This window comes from Rhinolophus hipposideros (genome assembly GCF_964194185.1).
Source record: "Rhinolophus hipposideros genome assembly, chromosome: 23".
Lineage (NCBI taxonomy): Eukaryota > Metazoa > Chordata > Mammalia > Chiroptera > Rhinolophidae > Rhinolophus > Rhinolophus hipposideros.
Genome location: NC_138069.1, coordinates 41713778 through 41736185, shown reverse-complemented (window position 1 = coordinate 41736185; position 22408 = coordinate 41713778). Strand labels below are relative to the sequence as shown.

General features: G+C 41.5%; 2 protein-coding genes across 2 annotated transcripts in view; both read left to right on the top strand.

The window, feature by feature from the left end:
- Positions 1–134: 134 nt before the first annotated feature.
- On the top strand, positions 135–21881 carry PMS2 (PMS1 homolog 2, mismatch repair system component; the record flags this gene model as incomplete). The annotated part of the gene is given in 16 exon segments (XM_081035271.1): positions 135–189; positions 192–239; positions 1744–1878; positions 2540–2626; positions 2797–2899; positions 3657–3840; positions 5604–5771; positions 6221–6318; positions 7319–7418; positions 8347–8431; positions 10957–11112; positions 13680–14550; positions 15928–16095; positions 18121–18221; positions 18437–18606; positions 20114–21881. Coding segments are annotated over 16 exon segments (2673 nt in total). The 3' UTR covers positions 20258–21881.
- Positions 21854–22408, top strand: part of RSPH10B (radial spoke head 10 homolog B) — a 33708-nt gene continuing 33153 nt past the window's right edge. Inside the window, exon 1 of the mRNA XM_081035272.1 lies at positions 21854–22057. The gene's annotated coding sequence lies outside the window, so the exon portion shown is untranslated. The remainder of the gene's footprint in view (positions 22058–22408) is intronic.

Genomic DNA, 22408 nt, shown 5'->3' with positions numbered 1-22408 from the left:
CGTGGGCTCTAAGTGGTCCGGGCGCTCTCGACGTCACCACCCGACCTTTCGCACGACCAATCGCCAGGAGGAACTAGGGGAATCGTTTTTCCGCCCCGTCCGGAAGGGGCGAGACACAGTTGCAGAAACAGCCAATGGGCGGCCGGGAGGCGGGGCAGCCGTGGGAGCTGCGGCGGGAGCTGTTGCGCATCCTGAGGAGGGTTACGCTCTGGATCCATGGAGCCAGCCCAGGGCCCGAGGTGAGCGGTGCTTGCGGTCTGGTCGCCCCTCGCGGTCGCCCTGTAGGCGCACGGCGTTCCAGAGCCGTGCAAAGTTGGAGGAAGTGACCGCGGCGCGCAGGCCCGGAGTGGGCTCCTCAATGCTCTCCCGACCCACTGCCGCTTTGGGTGCGCTGTGAGGTCAGGGTGGGCGGGGGATTCGGCCCGCTCCCAGGCAGGCGGTGCCCGGACCATGGAACTAAAGCCGGGCATGACATCCCAGTAGACTGAATTCATTTACTTTTTACCCTTTTTTTCTCTTTTTTTTTTGGGAAAAAAAAAGGTCATTTTGGAGAGGCTTCAGGGCACATGCTAATTGGCATAGCCCCAGTTTTTAAAAAATGGAGTACTTCTGCATCTCCTTGAGTAGGCGATGCCTGGCCAGTAAGCTCCACGGAATTCGGGGTAGCGAATCTGCCGCTGGCTCGGCTGCATTCTGCGTCGGATTCCTGAACCCAGATTCGCTCTGTTTAAATGGTTTATCCCCATCCCTCAAAATAAATGTTAGAAGTGGATCTGTAGCCTGTGGCTCTGTGTTCTGTTACACCCAAGTTATCAATTAAATCATCTCCTAGCAATTGCTAAATTGATGGACATACGGAATGCTGTCTTGGGGTGAGCAGGGGTTTGCCAGGCAGAGAGGGAGAGGGGAGCAGCTGGACTAGATAGACCTAATAGACAAGGTGCAGTGGCTAAGAGAGCTTGTGGTTTTCAGGGAACAGTGTTTGCTACGACTGGTAGGGCAATTCTCGAAGGGAGGATTAGAGAGCATTAGGAAATACAGTAGATTGGGTCCAATTATGACTAGATTGTAAACTGCACATAGCAGACAGTGGGATGCTAATAAGTTTTTCAGCAGAAAAAGTAATTGACCAGATTTGTGATTTCTAAAGTAATTGACAGCATAGCGCATGGATTGGAGTAGGGAGAAAGTGGAGACAAACTGGTTGGAAAACTGTTTTAAAGCAGCTCAAACTCTGAGGCCCTTTGCTGAGGCAGCGGCTGGCAGCCTGGAGTTGGAATGGGGAGTCAAAGGCAACTGTGGGAATACACAACTGGTACCCAGTTTCTGAGATTGTTTTGACCGACATAAACACTGTGTATTTCTTAGCAAGCTCTTGGTTGTCAAATTCTGTGAGAAATGCTGCTTTTTAAGAAAAAAGATGCCATTGTTGCAATATTATTGACCCACAGTTTGAGGGGTTCATGTGTCTCCTCCAGGTAGACCCCAGTATAATTAGATTTTTAAAATATCTATTGCATTCAAAGTATGTATTCAGAAGATTTTTTTGACAGATATTTAAGAAATGTAAAACAACATTTAATATTTATAAATATAATAAATGTGTATGCTTATTATAATAAATGAACACATTAGGCCCATTGACTGTTAACAGAAATGAATCGTTTCCCACAGTTAAAACCAGGATGAAAGTAATTAAATACACACTTGCTTTGTTTCTTGTAACTGGTTTCTTTAGTACAGATCTTGCTAAGTCCATCAAACCTATTGATGGGAGATCGGTCCATCAGATTTGTTCTGGACAAGTGGTGCTGAGTCTAAGCTCTGCTGTGAAAGAGTTGGTAGAAAATAGTGTGGATGCCGGTGCCACTAATATTGGTAAGTTTGGGAGACTTAGGCCACAAGAAATAATCAGTTTATGCTATTTTACTCAAGAAACATTTGCTACTGTAAAAAAACAAGTGTTAGTATACTGAGAAATTTTTTTAACTTAAATTGAGTTATTAAAATTATTTATTAATAAAATAAATTACGTGCCTAGTACTTAGCTAGGTAGTAATAATAATAGCAGTTAACTTATTTTGTTCTTACTATGTGCTAGGCAGGCATTGTGCTAAGAACTATAGATGGGATACTTTATTTAATCTGCAGAATAATGTTAGGCGATAGGAATTATTACTGTTGTTATTAATTATCTTTATTTTACAAATGAGGAAATTAAGGCACAGGGAATTTACTTTTTTTGAGGTTATAAAGCTAGTAAAATATGATCCCAGGAAGTCTGATCCAGAGCCTGTTCTCTGTAATGACTATGTTAAAATTGTTCTTTTGAAAGAAAGGAAGTAAAAACAAAACTATTTTATTAGGGCTAGTAAATAGCCAAGAAGGACTTTAAGAAATAAAAAAAATAAAACAATAGTGCATTTAAATAAATACAGTTAAGACTCAAATTTGCATTATGTGAGTTATAAATACTTCAGTGTAAAAAGGCTTTTATGTGGATCAGTTCTTTGAGAAATAAATATTTTAAACTTTTTAGATCTGAGGCTTAAAGACTATGGGGTGGATCTCATTGAAGTTTCAGACAATGGATGTGGGGTAGAAGAAGAAAACTTTGAAGGCTTAAGTAAGTCGAATTTTTCTCATCCCATTATTAAATGTTTGGGCAAAATATCTCAAAATTTTGAGTAAACACAAAAACAGCTTTTCAAAACCAGTTACTTTGGTAGGTATTATGTATATTCATTGCAATAGCACTTGAGATATCCTGGGCCTTACTTTACACCTCTCTTTCAGCTCTGAAACATCACACTTCTAAGATTCAAGAGTTTGCTGACCTAACTCAGGTTGAAACTTTTGGCTTTCGGGGGGAAGCTCTGAGCTCACTTTGTGCACTGAGGTGATGCAATATTTTTCTCTACTAACTTGACTCCTTCTAAAAATCTCTCTGAAAATTAAGCAGTATGATTAGAATCATTGTTTACACTTGTCTATCCGAATGCTTCTCACATGTCACTTGTGCATTCTATTTTATTATCTTATTACCGATCTAAGTGGTAAAGCCTCTGAAACGTAAGCAGTGAATGAATGAAATGAAGCAAATAGTATTGTAAAACAATTGTTACCCTTATTAAAGCAGTAACTTCTCTGTTTTAATATGTAGATAGGAAATTATAGATGCTATTGGTTTTAATTTATTTCAATGTTTAGGGAAAAAATTTAACCGAAGCACTTATTTAATTACATAAGAGAGTCTAAATTTTTATAAATAACTACTTATATATTTGAACTGTAATATCTTTTGGATCCTTTTTAAAAATTTTGTTATAACACTAGTAATAAAACTGAGAAATAAGTCTTTATTCAAGAATGTAAGTTTTCAGATCTTTTATTGTTTTGCAGTTCAACCAAAAAAACACATATCAAAGCTTTTGTCAAAGCAAAGCATTTCCAGAACGCTCTTGCTTGCAGTCTATTAGGGGTCAAACCTTAGATTTTATGATGACGACTCACCTGTTTGAACTGTCTTGCTGATCTCAGATGGATCATCATCTCTTATGAGAGTTTTGAGAGAACGGAGGTGAGAAAGTAAGCGTGTGATGTCCAGCACCCATTAGTGTCTCACTGACCATGCCGTGCCCGCCATTCTCTTCCAGTGATGTCACTATTTCTACTTGCCACTCGTCTGCGAAGGTTGGGACTCGACTGGTGTTTGATCACAATGGGAAAATCATCCAGAAAAGCCCCTGCCCACGGCCCAGAGGAACAACGGTCAGCGTGCACCAGTTATTTTATAGGCTACCTGTGCGCCACAAGGAGTTTCAAAGGAATATTAAAAAGGTACGGTGAAGGGGTGGTGGATGGCTCAGTTGGTTAGAGCCTGAGCTCTGAACAACAAGGTTGCCAGTTCAATTCCCACATGGGTCAGTGAGCTTCACCCTTCACAACTAGATTGAAGGACAATGACTTGGAGCTAATGGGCCCTGGAGAAACACACTGTTCCCCAATAAAATTTATTTAAAAAAAAAAAAAGGTACGGTGAATTCGGATCTCAGCTTCTGAGAGCACTGAGAGTGTGATGTCCATGTGCTGTGAAGGGGCTACCAGAGCAGGTTACTCCACTGGATTCTCTCCCCTTAAGTGTTTGAGACGTGCTCGGTTTGCTGCTTCCCCTCAAAGGCTTAACTTGAGGATGATTTATCCTTTTCTTTTCTTGAAAAGAATTATCAGATCATGTTATTTAGGTATTCTGGGACATGAATCCTTTAGGGATATGGGACATGAATCCTTTAAGAAATAACAGTTTTGTATATTTTTAATGAGATCATTTTTCTCTGTTTTCTGAAAAATGAATTATTACAACTTTTAGGAATTTGAATGAAAATGAAATAGCTAAATGTATGATAAAATTGTGTTTAAGAAGCAGTTATAAACTGTATATGTATGCATATGTGTGTGTATTTTGTAAAAACAAAGCAACTGGCCTAAATGTGCATAGAAAAAAGGCTGCAAGATTAGATACATGAATATGCTTCTTGTGCTTTTCTGTTTTGTACATGTATTTTCTTTTAATCAAAAAAGTTACTTAGGCATATGCAGCCAAAAACATGCAGCAAAAACTTTCTTGTAGAGCAATTTGTGCCATTTATAACTTGATTAAATTAAAATACATACAGAAAAAAACTTCAAATTTTTAAGTTTTCTTTTTTATTTAAAAATTAATTTTTTTTGTACAGAGAAAATTTAATATTATTATTTTATATCTTATGGTAAAAAACTAGTGCCTCAAAAAATATAGGAACAAAGAACTTGTACTTGCCATAGATGACCATTGTTAACAGTTTGATGTCTTTTCAGACCCCTCGTGGTTTCATGTATTTATAAATATTGAAAATAATTTCAAGATAATTAATGTGACAAAATCAAGTAATACAGAATATTAAATACTTAAGTAATGTAGAATGTATATCATAGAATGTTATTGTCTCTGCCTACCTCCCAGAGTTAGTTTTATATCCTTTAGAATTTAAATGTATACATACAGGTATATCTAATGTTTATGCATGTTTCTATTTTTTTAACAATTAGGATCGTATTATATATGCTGTTCTATGACTTTACTTTTTATATAGTATATTGTAGATATGTTATTCTTTGTCATTCTGCCATTGTATGTATGTATTCTTTGTCATTCTGCCATTGTATGATTCTTTGTCATTCTGCCATTGAATGTATACCACAATTAATTAACTCCTTGTTGAGGTGGCTGATTTTTCACAATTACAGATTGTCTCAGTGAATATTTTGGTGATATATCTTTGATTGCTTGGGCCACAACGATATGTGTCTGGAGGAAGGATTACAATGTCAAAGGGAATGAGCTTTTGATTTTTATAGCAGTGGGAGATTGGGATTAAGGACCTAAGCCTCTGAGTTCCCTTTTATACCATGTAGGGAGATGCGATTCACGGTCATTCTGTCAGGAATAATTTGCCTTAATTGTGAGATGACATGAGAAGCTTGCAGTGGATGTTATAACTTGAATCACGTAATTCTTGTAAGATTAAGTAATGTTGAGTCTTGCATTTGTGTATTTTAAACAGGAGTACGCCAAAATGGTCCAGGTCTTCCATGCGTACTGTATCATTTCTGTAGGCATCCGTGTAAGTTGCACCAATCAGGTTGGACAAGGAAAACGACAGCTTGTGGTTGGCACGAGCGGAAGCTCCAGCATAAAGGAAAACATTGGCTCTGTGTTTGGGCAGAAACAGGTAGTGGCGACTGGTTATCTAAAAACATTTTATTGCTCTAGTGGTTATGGCAGGTTTCCATTGTCCTTTCCAGTAGAATGGAAAATAAAAACCAAGAATTGATTTTTTTATTAGGTGCCCATCATAAAAATCAGTGTTGAGAGCTGGACATTTTTATTTTATTCTTTCCAAGAATAAAATGATACTTTTACTCTGTCTGAAAAAAGTATAAAGTATTGTGAGCTATATATTGATTGTGGATAAGTAGGCGCTCAAGTGTTTCATCTTTCTAATGAAAAATCAAAATTATTATAGTGCTGCAAAAAGCAGTTGCCAAAATTCTTTCTGTTGTTAATGTGACTAGCTGACTGGGAAAGAAAACACACAAAAACCCTCATTGTATCTTTCCTTCTGAGATTAGGTCCACTCTGTCTCTGTTAGTAAGTAACTGAATCTTGGTTTCTTTTTAGTTGCAAAGCCTCATTCCTTTTGTTCAGCTGCCCCCTAGTGACAGTGTCTGTGAAGAGTTCGGGCTGAGCTGCTCTGATTCTCTTCATAATCTGTTTCGGTGAGTAGATTGCTGCCAGGAAAATGAGAATTAAACATGTTTTTCTTGAGTCTTTTTTTTTTAAAGATAGTGACTTAAGGCTTTTAGTTTCTTAGTTCCATTTATAAGCCTGTAGGCAATATTAGGCTGAGAAAGAGGATTTATATAAAGGAGTCAGTTACTTAATTCTGCGTAACTGGTGCATTTTAGGGGGTTTTCTATTGAATTAGTCTTTATAGTAAAGGCTCTGTTTAGTGAACAATTAGAATAACTTTAAAAAATTATTTTAAGTATAATGTTTCACACTACTGGCATCTGGTGGAGACCAGCAGAGGCTGTGTTTCCTTTAATTCATGTCTTACCCTAAGTCCAGTCCAGTGTCATTACTTTTAGTGTAACAAAAATAGACATTTTCCATAAGTGGGATTGGGCCTGGGATGGTCCATACTGCTTACCCTGCCTCCACTTGCCTTTGGCTTATGTCTGAAACTAAAGATGGGGATTCATTTTTTTATGCTAAGGTATCATTCTTATGGAAACAGAGAACCTTGAGGTAGAATAAGCACTTTACCAACACCTGATCGGACTCAGGTTTGCTAACTGAGAACAGATTCTCAATGGACAGGGAATGTGGGAAAGATCCTGATGACCAGTAGTTGGTTGGATATCCTGGACAGCTGGAGAGGACAGCACAATGGTTCTAGACTGTGAGTTTGGGGTGAGACCCACGCCTTTCCTGGAGGCCAAGGATTTAACAGGGAAGGTGAGAGAAGAGCTGAAGCAAATCATTTTGAATCCATGGCATTTCCCCAGGGTGGATTTGCTCCACAGGCACTTTAGGTCTGTGTTCTTTTTATGATTCATGGAATGGAACACAGGTGCACACTAACTGAAATGTTAGTATTTATCAGCACATCACCAGGTGTTTGTTTTCATTTCTTTTTTTTTAAATAATGTGCCACATGCTATGTGTTTCTAATCCTTTTCACTCTGGATCCCTGCCCTTGTTAACACTGAACAGTATCTCAGGTTTCATTTCTCATTGTACTCACGGTGTTGGAAGGAGTTCAACAGACAGACAGTTTTTCTTTATCAATCGACGGCCTTGTGACCCAGCAAAGGTATCTAAAATGTTTTTAATAGTGTTTTCTGACACAGGCAATTTACATGGAACTTAGGACTTTGATTTAGAAACAGCTTATTGTAGGGATTTATAAAAGTCTACTGTATCCTTGTTTCAATTGTGTGTGTGTGTGTGTGTGTGTGTACATACACGTTAATAACCAATATATTTATTATCATAAAAATTAACACTATTTGAAGAGAGTAAACATTTCAAAACATTCACCATCGTCTAGTCTTTTAGTATAGACACACATATACTTCTGTATTTTCTCTTCCTTCTGTCCGTTTTCCAGGAAAATAAGGGCCCAGATTTCTTCTGCCTCAAACTGAAACTGATCATCTTGATAGGGTTACATGGGGTTTTAGTGGTTCAGTTTTGACTTTGTACCTTCAGCAATATTGTACCTCAGTAATTTTTTCCAGTGATACGTTAAAATTACTTCTATCAGATACAGTTCAACCTCTAAATTGTTAACCTATATTTTAATTAGTGTGATTTTATGGTTTATCTCCAATGCCATTTAATAATCTCATTATAAAGTCATATAAATACATTTCTACGTACATTTGAATGTGTTTTATGAGTATTTAAACTGTACCTACATCATTTGGCATCTCTTCAAGAGCATCTTTAGATGGGAAAAAGATTCAGTTTTAGGATTCTGTGATTAAAAGTGTCCCTTTGAGGGGCACAAGGAAACTTTTTTGGGTGATGGACATATTCATTCTCTTGATTGTAATCTTACTGATCTTGATTGTAATCTTACACATTGTGTACTTTATATATGTGTAATTTATTGTAGGGCAATTATACCTCAATAAAGCTGTTATAAATTTATCCCTTCTTTACGGTTAGAATAGCATGTTATTAGAACACTGGGGGAAGGGAACACGTATTCTTTCTAATCTTTGTTTTGTATATAGGTTTCCAGGCTTGTAAACGAGGTCTATCACATGTATAATCGACACCAATACCCATTTGTTGTTCTTAACATTTCTGTTGATTCAGGTAAGTTCCACTGAGATTTCAGTAAAATTGGTGACTTATTCCTAAAACAACAAAATAAAATTATAAAGCTCTGATATGACTGGAAAGAGAGTTTTGTAGTAGCAATTAATGGTGATGTATTTTCTTTTTACAGACTTTCATTTTTTTATACAGATTTTCCTGCTTTTTACTTGAAACTATGTTAATTGTATTATTAGAAAAATGGGACTTTTTCATGGCCTCTAAGGGAGAAAGTGACTGAATGTTCTTCCTGGTTTTGAAAATTATTCATATTTTTCTTCTGACTGTAAAAATTCTGGTTTATTGTTATCCAATATTTTTTCTAGGCACTTAGAAATACATATGTGCACACCTTTAAAATATATAATGAAATATATGCATATTATATATAACATATATAACATGTTATATATGATATATGTTATGTATAATACATGTAATATGTATATATAATATATATTATACACACACACACACATACACACATACATACATACACACCTATGTCCTTTGGGGTGAGAAAATAATTTGGGGTAATTTTGTATAATACTCTTTTTCCTTAGACATGAACATTTTCTTTTCCATGTCATTAGAAATTATTAAGAAACATGAGTTCAATTGCTGTGTTCATTATATTTCTTTTCTTTTTTTTTTTAAATTTATTGGGGTGACAATTGTTAGTAAAATTACAGATTCCAGGTGTACAATTCTGTATTACATCATCTATAAATCCCATGGAGTGTTCACCACCCAGAGTCAGTTCTCCTTCCATCACCATATATTTGATCCCCCTTACCCTCATCTCCCTCCCCCCACACCCCTTACCCTCTGGTAACCACTAAACTATTGTCTGTGTCTATGAGTTTTTGTTTCTCATTTGTTTGTCTGGTTCTTTTGTTGTTTTTGGTTTATATACCACATGTCAGTGAAATCATATGGTTCTCTGCTTTTTCTGTCTGACTTATTTCATTTAGCATTACACTCTCAATATCCATCCATGTTGTCACAAATGTTCCTATATCATCTTTTCTTACCGGCGAATAGTATTCCATTGTGTATATATACCACAACTTCTTTATCCATTCATCTATCGAAGGACATTTTGGTTGTTTCCATGTCTTGGCCACCGTAAACAAAGCTGCAATGAACATTGGAGCACATGTGTCTTTATGTATAAATGTTTTCAGATTTTTTGGGTAGATACCCAGGAGAGGGATTGCTGGGTCATATGGTAATTCTATTCGTAATTTTCTGAGGAACCTCCACACTGCCTTCCATAGCGGCTGCACCAGTCTGCATTCCCACCAACAGTGTAGGAGGGTTCCTTTTTCTCCACGGCCTCTCCAACACTTGTTACTATTTGTCTTGTTGATGATAGCCATTCTGACTGGGGAGAGGTGATATCTCATTGTGGTTTTTATTTGCATTTCTCTGATTACTGATGTTGAGCATTTTTTCATGTCTATTTGCCGTTTGTATGTCCTCTTTGGAGAAATGTCTCTTCAGGTCCTCTGCCCATTTTTCAATTGGGTTGTTTGTTTTTTGTTGTTGAGTTTCATGAGTTCCTTGTATATTTTGGCTATTATCCCTTTATCGGAGGCACTGTTTGCAAAAACCTTCTCCCATTCAGTTGGTTGCCTCTTTATTTTGTCGATGGTTTCTTTTGCTGTGCAGAAGCTTTTAAGTTTCATATAGTCCCATTTGTTTATTTTAGCTTTTACTTCCATTGCCTTTGGAGTCAAATTCATAAAATGCTCTTTGAACCCAAGGTCCATAAGTTTAGTACCTATGTTTTCTTCTATGCAGCTTATTGTGTCAGGTCTTATGCTTAAGTCTTTGATCTATTTTGAATTAATTTTGGTACATAGTGACCAAACTGGACCATAGCAGTCCAGTTTCATTCTTTTGCACGTGGCTATCCAATTCTCCCAGCACCATTTATGGAAGAGGCTGTCTTTTCTCCATTGTATGTTTCATTATACTTCGATGTATGGATGTATCTTAATTTGAAACTTCTTTACTTTTAGCCATTTAAGTTGTGTTCAATTTTTGGAAATTTAAATACTGTTCTTATCATTAAATCATTATCTATATCTTTGATTATTTCCTTAAGATAAATTCCTAGAATTAGAATCACTGAATCAGTGAGTATGATCATGTTATACCAATTTACACATCTACCAACAAATTACTTGGTATTATCATTTTTAACCAAATTCATTAAGTGATAAAATTACATCTTATTTTAGTTTGCAGTTTTATTATACATTTTCATGTATTTATTTGCTTTTTTCTTTTGTAATCTACCCATTCAAATTCTCACATATTTTATCTGTTTAAAGTATTGTTCATCTTTTCCTTATTTATTTAAAAGAGGGTATTTTACAGTTTATGAATAATAATCTCGACACTGTAATGGTTTTCATAGTACTTTTTGTAAGTACCAGTGAATAAAATAGGTAGGGAAATTTCTGTCGTCAAAGGTGAAGTTAAACACAATAAGTGTCCTTTCTCTTTTGCCTTAGAATGTGTTGATATAAATGTTACTCCGGATAAAAGGCAAATTTTACTACAAGAGGAGAAACTTTTGTTGGCAGTTTTAAAGACGTCTTTGATGGGAATGTTCGATAACGATGCCAACAAACTTAATGTCAGTCAGCAGCCACTGTTAGATATTGAAGGTAAGAAAAGTACAGGTATGTAAACAGCTTCTCAAACACTGTGATCCTGTCCTTAGTGTTTTTGACATGAAGTAAAGTCTCTTCTGGATAGTAAGGATGTACCACACTGAAGATTTGAGGTAATCTGTTTAAAACGAGACATGCGCAAACACATTCAGTACACAGGGATGTGTTCTTACCAACACTCACCGATTGCTGCAAGCCTCTTGTTCATGTCAAGAGTTCTGAAAAAGTTGATTTTGACAACTCTTGCCAGTTTTCCGATTGCTTTTATGGAGGAGGGAATTTTTGGAGGCCGTGGCTCTGCCGTGTGCCCTTAGTCAGCCCTGTGCATTCTTCACCGCGTGTCATGTTGTAATGAGAGTTGCCACAAAGCTGATCTGACATCTGTGGTGATATGCGCAGTCCATATTTACCAGGTCATCACGTATCAGCCATTTACTGAAGTCGTTAGTTTTATTCTTATTCGTCCAAAACAAGTCCTCCGGGATATCTGGGAGAGGGGCCAGAGTTGAGCCCCAGCTGTCTCCCATGGCAGAGGAGAGGGTTGGCCATTATGCCATCTGATGGGTGGAGATAAATCATATTATAGCCAGTGGTCATGATGGGAAAATTAGTCACGTGTGTTCTTGTATGGTGACTAGGGTTGATCCACTCCTTGGGGTGGATGCTATTTTTAAGGCAACCTGCTCCCGACCTCCATGTCTGTCTGGGTAGTGATGGAGGTGGTCAGTGCCCATCATTGTGTCCTCAGAGATGGGAAAAGACCAGCTGCTGAGGAAGCTGAAATGCAAGGTCGGTGGAAAGCCAGGGTGACACATGCGTATTGCTCCCAGCGAGAGGAAATTGCTGTGGGGTGAGGCTTTGTAAACAGGGTGCCAGGAGCTTTAAACCTGGGATTGAGAGGAGGGGTGGAATGCAGAGCGGCTCTGTCCTGACATTTCTAACAGCCCAAGAGTCAGGAGGCAACGATTTGGAAGACAGCAGGGTCAGCTCTCGGCTCTCGTAGAGAGCCACGTTGGGCGGTTTTGATAATCAGGACATGGTGGGGACACAAAGCTCCCGAGGGCTGGGGTGCACTCCTAAGTGGTAGGAGAGGAGCTCGCAAACACCCATGTGAATGTGGCTGACTTTCTGACTTCGGCGTGGCAGGGCCTACATCTTTCGCAGCTCTTATCTGCGCGGGATGTCATGGATGTATATGTGGGGGGTGGGGGAACGATGGTAGGTAGCCTCACGTCTTTGTGGCATGGCCCGTGCTGGCGTCTCTGAGCTCACTCACAGGCGCTGTGCCAGAGGCACTGCCCCGTAAAGAAACTGCTCGACATGTGTGGGTCTTGTGCTCTTCCTTTAGCCATTCTATTGAAGTATAACAACACACACACACACGCACACACACACACACACACACACACACACACCCATCCACCAGATGCATATGGCTTATAAGTGTGTCAGCCCCGAGGTCAAGAACTAGCACCACAGAGCCCCTGGTCCCCCTTTTCATACAGTAACTCCAGTGGTCTCCATTTTCCTGACTTCTAACACCATAGAATTGTTTGATCTGTTTATCTTTTTTTTTTTAATTTTATTGGGCAATGTTGGGGGACAGTGCGTTTCTCCAGGGCCCCTCAGCTCCAAGTCGTCCTTCAATCTAGTTGTGGAGGGCGCAGCTCAGCTCCAAGTCCAGTCTCCGTTTTCAATCTTAGTTGCGGGGGGTGCAGCCCACCATCCCATGTGGGAATTGAACCGGCAACCTTGTTGTTGAGATCTCACACTCTAACCAACTGAGCCATCGGCCGCCCCTCCAGAAGCTCAGCAGCAGCTCGTTGTCTTCAATCTAGTTGTGGAGGGCATAGCTCACTGGCCCATGTGGGAATCGAACTGGCGGCCCTGTTGTTCAGAGCTCGCGCTCTGACCAACTGAGCCATCTGGCTGCCCCTGATCTGTTTTTAATTTGAAGCCATCTAGTCTGTACGTTTTTGTGATTTGTTTTCCTCTCTCAATATTTTATTTGTGAGATTCATCCAAGTCTCACATGTGGCAATTCATTTATTCATTCGTTCTCACTGCTGTACAGTATTCTATGACATTTAAATACCGCGGTTGATTTGGGGACAGTTCGTTATTTCCAGTATTGGCTATAACAAATAAAGTTGTCGTGGACGTCCCCATCCATGACTTTGGTGAACATAGGTAGACATTTCTGATAGGACATGTGATTCTGGGTCGCAGGCATGCTTATATTTAGATTTAGGAGATTCTCCCAGAGTTTTACAAAGTGGCTGTACCAGTCTCACTCCCACCGGTAGTATTTAAGCTTTCTGTTTGATCCTTATCCTTGTGAACATTTGTGGTTTGTTTAATTCTACCAGTTCTGGCGAGTGTATCTTGGCCTCATAGTGCGGTTTTAATCTGCATCCCTTTCTGATGAATGTAGAACAGTTTCCATATGTTTGATTAGCCCTTTGGATCTCCTCTTTTGTGAAGTGCCTGTTCACGTCAAAGCATCCTCTTATTCCGTCTCAGGACAGTCCCTGATACTCTCCTCTGTCATATCTACTTAGGTCACTTCATAAAAATGCCTTCGGCAGAAGTGGAAAAGCCTCTGCCAGAGAAGGAGGGCAATCCCTCTTTGTTCAGGACTCGAGGAGAAGAGAAAAGGGCCGTGACCATTTCGAGACTGAGAGAGGCCTTTTCTCTGAGTCACACAGAAGAGAAGAAGCCTCGGGGCCTGAAGTCTGCTGAGCTGAGACGGGTTTCCCCGAGACAGAAAAGCGACGTGCTACCTCCCAGCCCTTCAGACCCCTTCCGCCCCCAGAAGCCCATCTGTGGCCCAGGCTCGTTGGGCCGTCCAGAAGAGGTAGTGAGGTCGGATGAGGGCAGAGTGGAGGTGGAGAAGCATTCGGGGTACAGCAGCACTCCAGCCAGCTCAGAGGAAGGGTTGAGCACCCCAGAAGTGGGCACTCACTCCAGCAGTGACTGTGCAGCAAGCTCCCCAGAAGACAGGTTTTCACAAGAAAACGTGGAGTCTCATGAGAAGTTACCTGAAACTGACCACCGTTTTTCAGACACGAAATGTGGTGTAGACCAAGAAGATAATAGAGGACATACATTTAGAGTTTTGCCCCAGCCAACTGATCTCTCAGCCTCAAAAAGCAAGCGTTTTAAAAAAGAAGGAATGCCTTTAAATTCTGACCTCCCTCAAGAGTGGGTTAACACTCAGAATGGGGCAGTGTCTCAGGTTGATGTCGCTATTAAAATTAATAGGAAAATAGTGCCTGTTGACTTTTCTATGAGTTCTTTGGAGAAACGAATAAAGCAGTTATGGTACCAAGAACAGCAAAGAGAAGGGGAACAGAAGTATAGGAAGTTCAGGGCAAAGATTTGCCCAGGAGAAAATGAGGCAGCAGAAGATGAACTAAGAAAAGAGATAAGGTAAAGGTTTTCCTTAAGAGTATTTCTGTTCGCTTGGGTGAGCTGCTGTGAGAGCCAAGGGCTGACCCTCCCCGCTCCGCTAGGCACCTCCGGGGGTCGTTTGCTCTGCTGTGGCCACATGCCAGGGCTTGGGGCCGGTGTGGCTGTGCCTGGGCACAGGGTCTGGCCTCACCTGGGGTCTCCCAGCTCCACGGACTTGACATGTCCCAGAACGGCAGACCTTCCCGTGCTTCTTTCCCTCCCTGTTTTCTCCCTCCCATTGTTCCCCGTTGAAGACTGTAAATTTGGAGTCAGCTTTGACTCCACAAATTGGTCATTAGCCGTACCAATGCACTCTTGGCAAGGTTTTCTCCATTCACCAACTTCTTTTCATCGCCTCTCACATTGCCTTTAAAGAACTCTTAACATGCTGTTCTGCTGCCTGAAACATTTCAAAAATTTTTTTCCCTTGGATTTTCTTAGCATTTCCTTTCCATCAGTGCAAATGAATCGATGCCTTCTTCTTGATTTCATGCCTCTTCCTGAAGGTTGTCAGCCCATGGTGACTTTTCCCTGCCAGGAATTCATGGCAGGTTTGGTGGATGTTGCTGTTTTCCCATTTTTCGTTTTAAGATGTATTAGGAAAAATTATAACACACAGTCAAACCCGTGATTACAAGATTGCATAGGATAAGGCTAAGTGAAAAAGGAGGTCAGTTTAAAGAAAAAGATTAATACAGGTAGTAGAAAACACTGCCACCTTTTTTCACAATAATCATGTACAACATTGTGACTTACTAAAATGTTGAATTCTTTTGAAATACTTAACTTTTATCTTTTTAAACTTCGTCTCGCCATTTACTGAAATGTGCTGTGTCCTGTACGCAGTGCGCCTTGGTAATTACATTGAACTTTCACTTGTAGTCTGGACCACACAGCCTTTGCTTAATATAGATTATAAATTCTTCAACAGTGAGTATTATATAAGTCCTTTGATATTCACAGTGCCCCAATCACATTGAGAAAGGTCTTCAGGAAACATTTCCTTGAAAAAGTGTAATTAATGGAAGTGAACTTTTGGATGTGACCTGGGGACCGTGAACTTAGATCCAGTGAAAAGAGCCAGTTTCCATCAGACACACCACACACTCACACACAGTCATAGAAAGTATGTGCTTGGTTGGGAAAGACACGTAAGGTACCCCAAAACCAAAGCTGGTTATCCTTCATCTTTGGATTCTTTTAACCCTCTCAGTGAGTGAAGTTAACTAATTTTTTTGCAATAGAGATTTTAATTCAGCAAACATTTATTGATGACCTGTTATTATGGTGCTTGAAATTTTTCATCAGAAAAATAATCTTTTAAACTATCTCATAATTCACATTTTCTACATGCAGTAAAACGATGTTTGCAGAGATGGAAATCATTGGCCAGTTTAACTTGGGATTTATAATCACTAAACTGGACGCGGATATCTTCATAGTGGACCAGCACGCCACGGACGAGAAGTACAACTTTGAGATGTTACAGCAGCACACTGTTCTCCAGGGGCAGAGGCTTATAGCGTAAGTTCATCTCAGTGCTTGCAATTTCCACTGTCGTTTCACCCCCCAAATTTAAGATCTAACAGCTTACATGTGTGTCTATATACAGAGGGTGCCAAAAAAATTATACACATTTTAAGGAAGGAAAACTATTAGAATTGTAATATTCAATATATACTGATAACAAAAGATGAATACAAGTCATGTTTGACTTCTGCAATGACAAGAGGGCTTAAAGTGGTTACCATGAGCATCCAGACACTTCTGATTACGGCGAGTTACTGCTTGAGCAACGTTGTCCACTTGTGTACATTTTTTTGGCACCCCCCGGTATATATGCTTTTGCCATAAGCATCCCTACAGCAGATTTTTATACTTTTTACATAATAATTGTCATACCTGCCACTTAGTGCTTACAATGTGCCAGGCACTGTTGAAGCAATATACCGTGTTTCCCGGAAAATAAGACCTGGCTGGACCATCAGCTCTAATGGGTCTTTTGGAGCAAAAATTAATATGAAACGCAGTCTTATTTTAATGTAAGACCTGGAATATAATATAATATAACATAACATAACATAATATAATATGTACTGTGTCTTACATAAGACTGGGTGATATAATGTAATACTGAGTCTTATAATTAATTTTTGCTCCAAAAAACGCATTAGAGCTGATTGTCCGGCTGGGTCTTATTTTCAGGGAAACATGATACATGTATTCATTTAATTCTCACAAACCTATGAGGTAGTTACTGTTACCATCAGCATTTCACTGGTGATAAAACAGGCACATTCAGTGAGGTTCAGTAACTTGCTCAAGGTCACATAGCTGTGTTCCTGAAGTATCAAACTTTTTTAGCTATCAAAAAATGTTGATCACTGGTTGGCCAGAAAATCCTTTTGATGAAGGGCAACGTATCGTCCGTGGTACATCTAGTTATAGTACGTAGAATTCATGTGTCTGGAAAGACAGCACTGCCTGCGGCAGCCCTCAGCGATAGAACACGTCCAGTGAGTAGTCCCTGCAGATTTGGGTATTTCTCTCTCCTTTGCCACAGGCAGTGTGATGGTATAGCGAGTAAACCAGAAGCCTCTTCTTAAGCAAAGTTAGAAGAGGTCATGGATTTTCATTGGGGAGATTAAACTACATAGAGAAATAAACTCAGTTCCCAGCAGAAATAGATCCCAGGATGAAGAGATGTCCCATGAAACACTCTCAGCTGGGCCGATATACCTCGGCTACTGAATACTTCCCCTGGAATGCATTCATGATGTTTATTTTCAGTAGGAGGAAGTGGTAATAGTAAAGATATTTAATAAGCTGCCTCGTAAAGTTTCCTCAGAGAAATCTTCCCTGACCCCCCTCCCCAGGTCCAGTCTCACTTGCTCTCTGCCGCTATGGCACTGCGTGTCTCTTCTTCCCGAGTCTTAGTGTAGTTAGTGCTTGTCATTCATCTGTGTGATCAGTGCCTTCCTTCTCCACTAGACAGTAGTCCATGAGGGCGGAGACCGGCCTGTGTGCTCACCATTCCGACTCCTCCTTTAGCAGTGTCTGCCTTATTCAGCAGTCAGTAAACCAGGAGGCAAGATGGCTGGGTGGCCGGTTGGACACATCAATAATGCAGGCAGAGGGAGGTGCAGGATGGCAAAACAAATGCTATCTATTCTGCTTTTAAATGCCTATAATGACCTAAGGCAACTTTTCAAATTGTCTTTATTGTGAGGCAGAAAAATAGCATCTTTATGTTACATTATTATCTTTAAGGAGAAGATTCAAAAAAAAGACTGGGTCCTTGGGGTGGGACGGCAGATTGAGGAAAAGCAAACTCCTTTTGTCGCAACTTTAACTTGAAACAATTCAATTAAAAGGAAATTCTCAGAAAGTTGTGTGACAGGAAAGGCACATGGCTCAGTAAAGTGTTGTTATTCATGTTGCTTTTTGAAATGAATTCAAGGAATCATAGTATTGTTTTAACTTCATTTTTGCTTTATAGCTAACTGTTTGATTTCAAGATATGGCTTGAATCTCTTCTCTGCTTTTCAGACCTCAGACTCTAAACTTAACTGCCGTCAATGAAGCTGTTCTGATAGAAAATCTGGAAATATTCAGAAAGAATGGCTTTGATTTTGTTATCGATGAAAGTGGTAAGTTATCAGTAAGGACTGTAGAATTGTGTCCTTCCCGCGCTGGGAATAATCTCTGAGGTCACGTAGATGAATCTGTTTTATATGAGATGAAGATGGTTTCCCCAAACAAGCATTCTGCATCTGCCCTCTCTTTCAAATCTTCACGACAAGGGGCACTCCAACGAAATGCATTTTTCAAATAGTAGAATTTTCTCCAAATTTTATTCTTTTAGCTCCAGTCACTGAAAGGGCTAAATTGATTTCCTTGCCAACGAGTAAAAGCTGGACCTTTGGACCCCAGGACATAGATGAACTGATCTTTATGCTAAGTGACAGCCCTGGGGTTATGTGCCGGCCTTCCCGCGTCAGGCAGATGTTCGCTTCCAGAGCCTGTCGAAAGTCTGTAAGTAAAGGAAGCTCCTCGGCCGGGACCTGACGGTCAGCTTGTGGTCCCCAGAAGTCATCAGTTCTGCACCTGACCAGTCAGTATTGTCAAATGTGGCAGCGATTGCCGGCGGTCATTGTGTGTGTAGGGCCTCATCACTCTGTCAGTATCAGCAGTCTGTGTTACCTTTGACCTCTGGCCCATAATTACTGCTCTCTCTACTTCCTCTTCGAGGTCTTCCATTGATCCCAGAGCAGGTAGCTTCATGCACATTGATCGTCTGTGGACCTTATGGGTAATGACGTTAGCAGATAAAGATTTGCTGCTGCCTACTCTAAGCAACACCGCACCAGGTCACGCAGTCCTTCGGTCAGCAAGCACGTCACAGGGTGAAGCACTGTGAATTATTTCACAGCTCAGATGGGTGCTGCAAAGTGGTAGCAATGGTTGGTCATTAGCCTGATGTCCCAGCAGAGTAAGTGGGTCTGTATCACCTGGCCCATATGAAGGGCCGGGACATCGTTCCTTCACTTATTCAGCAGCTAGTCCTTGGCCGCTGCTGTGTGGCCTGTCCTCTTCCAGGTCCTGGGGGGCGCAGAGGTACAAGGCACATGAGGACTGGCATGCGGAAGAAAGAAGGTGACGGTTAAGTTCAGGCTTGTCGCCTCTCACCACCTCTCTGCTTCTCAGGGCCTCAGTTTCTGTTTGCTGTGGTGTCTGCTCATTTCCACGTATAGGTCAGATAGTGATGTGTAGTATGGAAAAAAAGCAGGGCGAGAGCTGCAGGGGAATAGACAAGGAGAGCTCTTCCACTGAGAGGAGCCAGGACCACTTGAGCAGAAGCCTAAAGGGAGAGGAGGAGTGAGACGAGCAAATGTTGGAGGAGAGTCTCCCGGGTCGAGGGCACAGCCAGTCCCAAGGTTCTGAGGCAGGTGCTTGCTTTATGTACTTGTACAAGAGGAAAGGGGGGTACCATTGTGTCTGGAGTGGGGGAAGGAAGGGAGCGCGTGCAGGTGTGGGCACAAGGGCCAGTGAGGGCCAAATCAGGTGATGCACTTGCGTTTTTATCCAGGTGAGAGGGGAGGGCCGTGAAGAGGAGCTACGTGGTCTGATATCCCTTTATAAGGAATCACTGGCTGCTGAGTGCAGACCAGGTGTGTGTGTGTGGGGGGGAATGAGGGTGGGTGATGAAGCAGGGAGGTCAGCCGGAGGCCGTTGTAGTTGCCCAGGTGAGAAGTCAGGGCGGCTGGGATGGAGATATGCTGGAGCTGCCTGGCTGGTTGGCTTCTGGACAGGTACGGCTGACATCTTTAGAAAAGGTGTGCTGCCGTGAAGGAGCCAAGGAGGGCCTGGATGTCAGAAAGGTGGAGGCTAAGATACTGGAAGGCAGGGTTCTTTGGAGGAAGTTTTTTCAGGGAACGTTGTTTTTCAGGTGTAATCTCGCCCGGCCTTGTTTTAGAGAAAAAGACATCTGAAGAGTTACCGTTCTTCTGTCAAACTTGAAACCGTTCTGTCTCATACTCAGGTGATGATCGGAACTGCTCTTAACACAAGTGAGATGAAGAAACTCATCACCCATATGGGTGAGATGGACCATCCCTGGAACTGTCCTCACGGAAGGCCGACCATGAGACACATTGCTAATCTGGATATCATTTCTCAAAACTGACGACATTTCTCATGTTACAGAACTATAATTTTTATTGCAGGTTTTTCTGTTTCGAAAGGGCAAGGTTTTAGCATTTTTGTTTGTTTGCTTCAAAACTAACCTGCTCCTTAAAAAAAAAAAAAAATTCCCAGAGCCATTTAGAAGTGGTCTTTAGAACCTTCTTGAACCAGAGGGAGCATTGCTTGCAGTATTTCTTGTTCTGCATTTGAGTGTGTGTGTGTGTGTGTGTGTGTGTGTGTGTGTGTGTGTGTGTGTGTATAGAAGCAAGAGCAGATTTTATAAAAATAGGAAGAGCACTTTGGAAGTTACTGGGGCCGCTGCTCTGGCCCAGCATATTTTAGGCTGCAACTCTTAAGTCCATAACGATGATTAAATTCATAATGTTTCATTTCATAAATTTAAAATGTGGTTCTTTAGTGTTAGTGGTTCTCAACCCTGATACACATTAAATGTAAAGAAAAGGAATAATCCAGAAAACCCAACAGGGATTCTCGGCCTGGCTGGAAGGAAACGACCAGTGTGCTGGGGTCACAACTTTAAACGTTCCCTGGGGCAGCCGGGGCAGCAAGGCGCTGTTGCAGGCAAGGGGAAATAAAAGGTTCGGATTCGTCTGTAACTGTAATGCTGTGATGTGGTTTCCTTGGTGTGCAGTTCCTTGGTAACTGCGAGATAGTCTAGTTACTGGCTCTGAGTGGTGCCGGAGGTAGAAGAATTCCTGTGTGTTTTATCAAATAGTTTCTCATGGTATCTTGTCCCATTTGAATGCTGCCAAAAATGCAAGTGAATATGCCCTCTGGAGTCTGAGTGTTGGGTGGTACAGTGGCAGGGGTAGGCCACCTCCGTCTGGGGAGAGACGTCCTCCATTCACGCACTTGGAATTCCTTAGCTGTAACATGACAGTCAAGTAATTATTACCATTTCTTGTGTCAAGCACTATGCTAGTGGGCTGTCTGCAGGGCTTCATTGAATATTTGCAAGAACTCTGCAAATGGGGGTTTCTGGTAGGTCCCCCAATGATGGCTGTCACCTAATCCCAGAACCCTTGAAAATGTGACCTAAACAGCCAAGGAGCTCTGCAGATGTGACTAAGGGGAGGGCCATGAAATGGGGAGAGTACCCTGGATTGGCGGAGAGGGCCCAATCTATCCTGTGATGTCTTAAACCTGGGGAACCTCCCCCAGTTGGACCAGAAACGGCAATGTTACTGATTTCCAAGGTTGGAGGAGGCCGCCTTTAGAAGCTGAAAAAAGCAAGGGAATAGATTCTCCCCAGGAGCTGCTAGAAGGAACTGGACTCCTAACTTACAGAACCCTAGGATGACAGCTTTATGTTGTTGCATTAAGCCACTGAGGAAATTTGGGGTAGTTTGTTTACAGAGGCGATGGAAAACTGACTGAACTAATCATTCCTGTGTTACGGTGAAGTTAACGGCTGAGAGGCCACGCGACAAATGGCAGAGCTGGGGAAACCCAGGTCCGGTGCGTCCAGCCCCAGATTTCCACCTGACCCTCTGAATTAAGGGCCTTGAGCCCGCTGCACAGCAGCTTCTCCGACCTGGCAGCCCTTTTAAGGGAGGGGCGGGGCCCGCGGTTGCCTGGAGACCGAGCGGGTCAGGACGCGCTGGGCCCGCAACACCTCGTTTGGACCTGGCTTAGCCCACCCGGTGTCTGGAGCCAGCTAAGCACCACGCGTGAGGTCCCAGAGCCCCATGCCGGTTGTCCTGCGTGAGCTGCGACGCACGTGAGGAACAAGACCCGCCCTTCCTCTGCCAAGCAGCCGAGCCTCCTAGGACCCGAGCAGGTGCATGGTGGGCGAGCAGGGCCTTAGGGAGGGGCAGAAAGTACCGGGACCCCCAGGCTCAGAATGCACACCCCTTTTGTGCTGCCTCAGGAAAGAATAAACAGTCATGAGAATACGGTGTCAAGCCAGGGAGGACAGAAAACACACAAAAACTAATAGGAAACATGCCATGAGAAACGAAATTTGCCTTACTTGTAGTTCGGATTTCACTGATGCTGGACCAGAAAAGCCAGCACCAGCTGGAGTTTAGAAGAGAGCAGCTTGCTCCTCCCACAGACAGTGGTGGGCGGGGGCGGGAGTGATGGGGTTTTGAAGGAACAGAGAAGCAGGACCATGTTCCTGAGGGCAAAG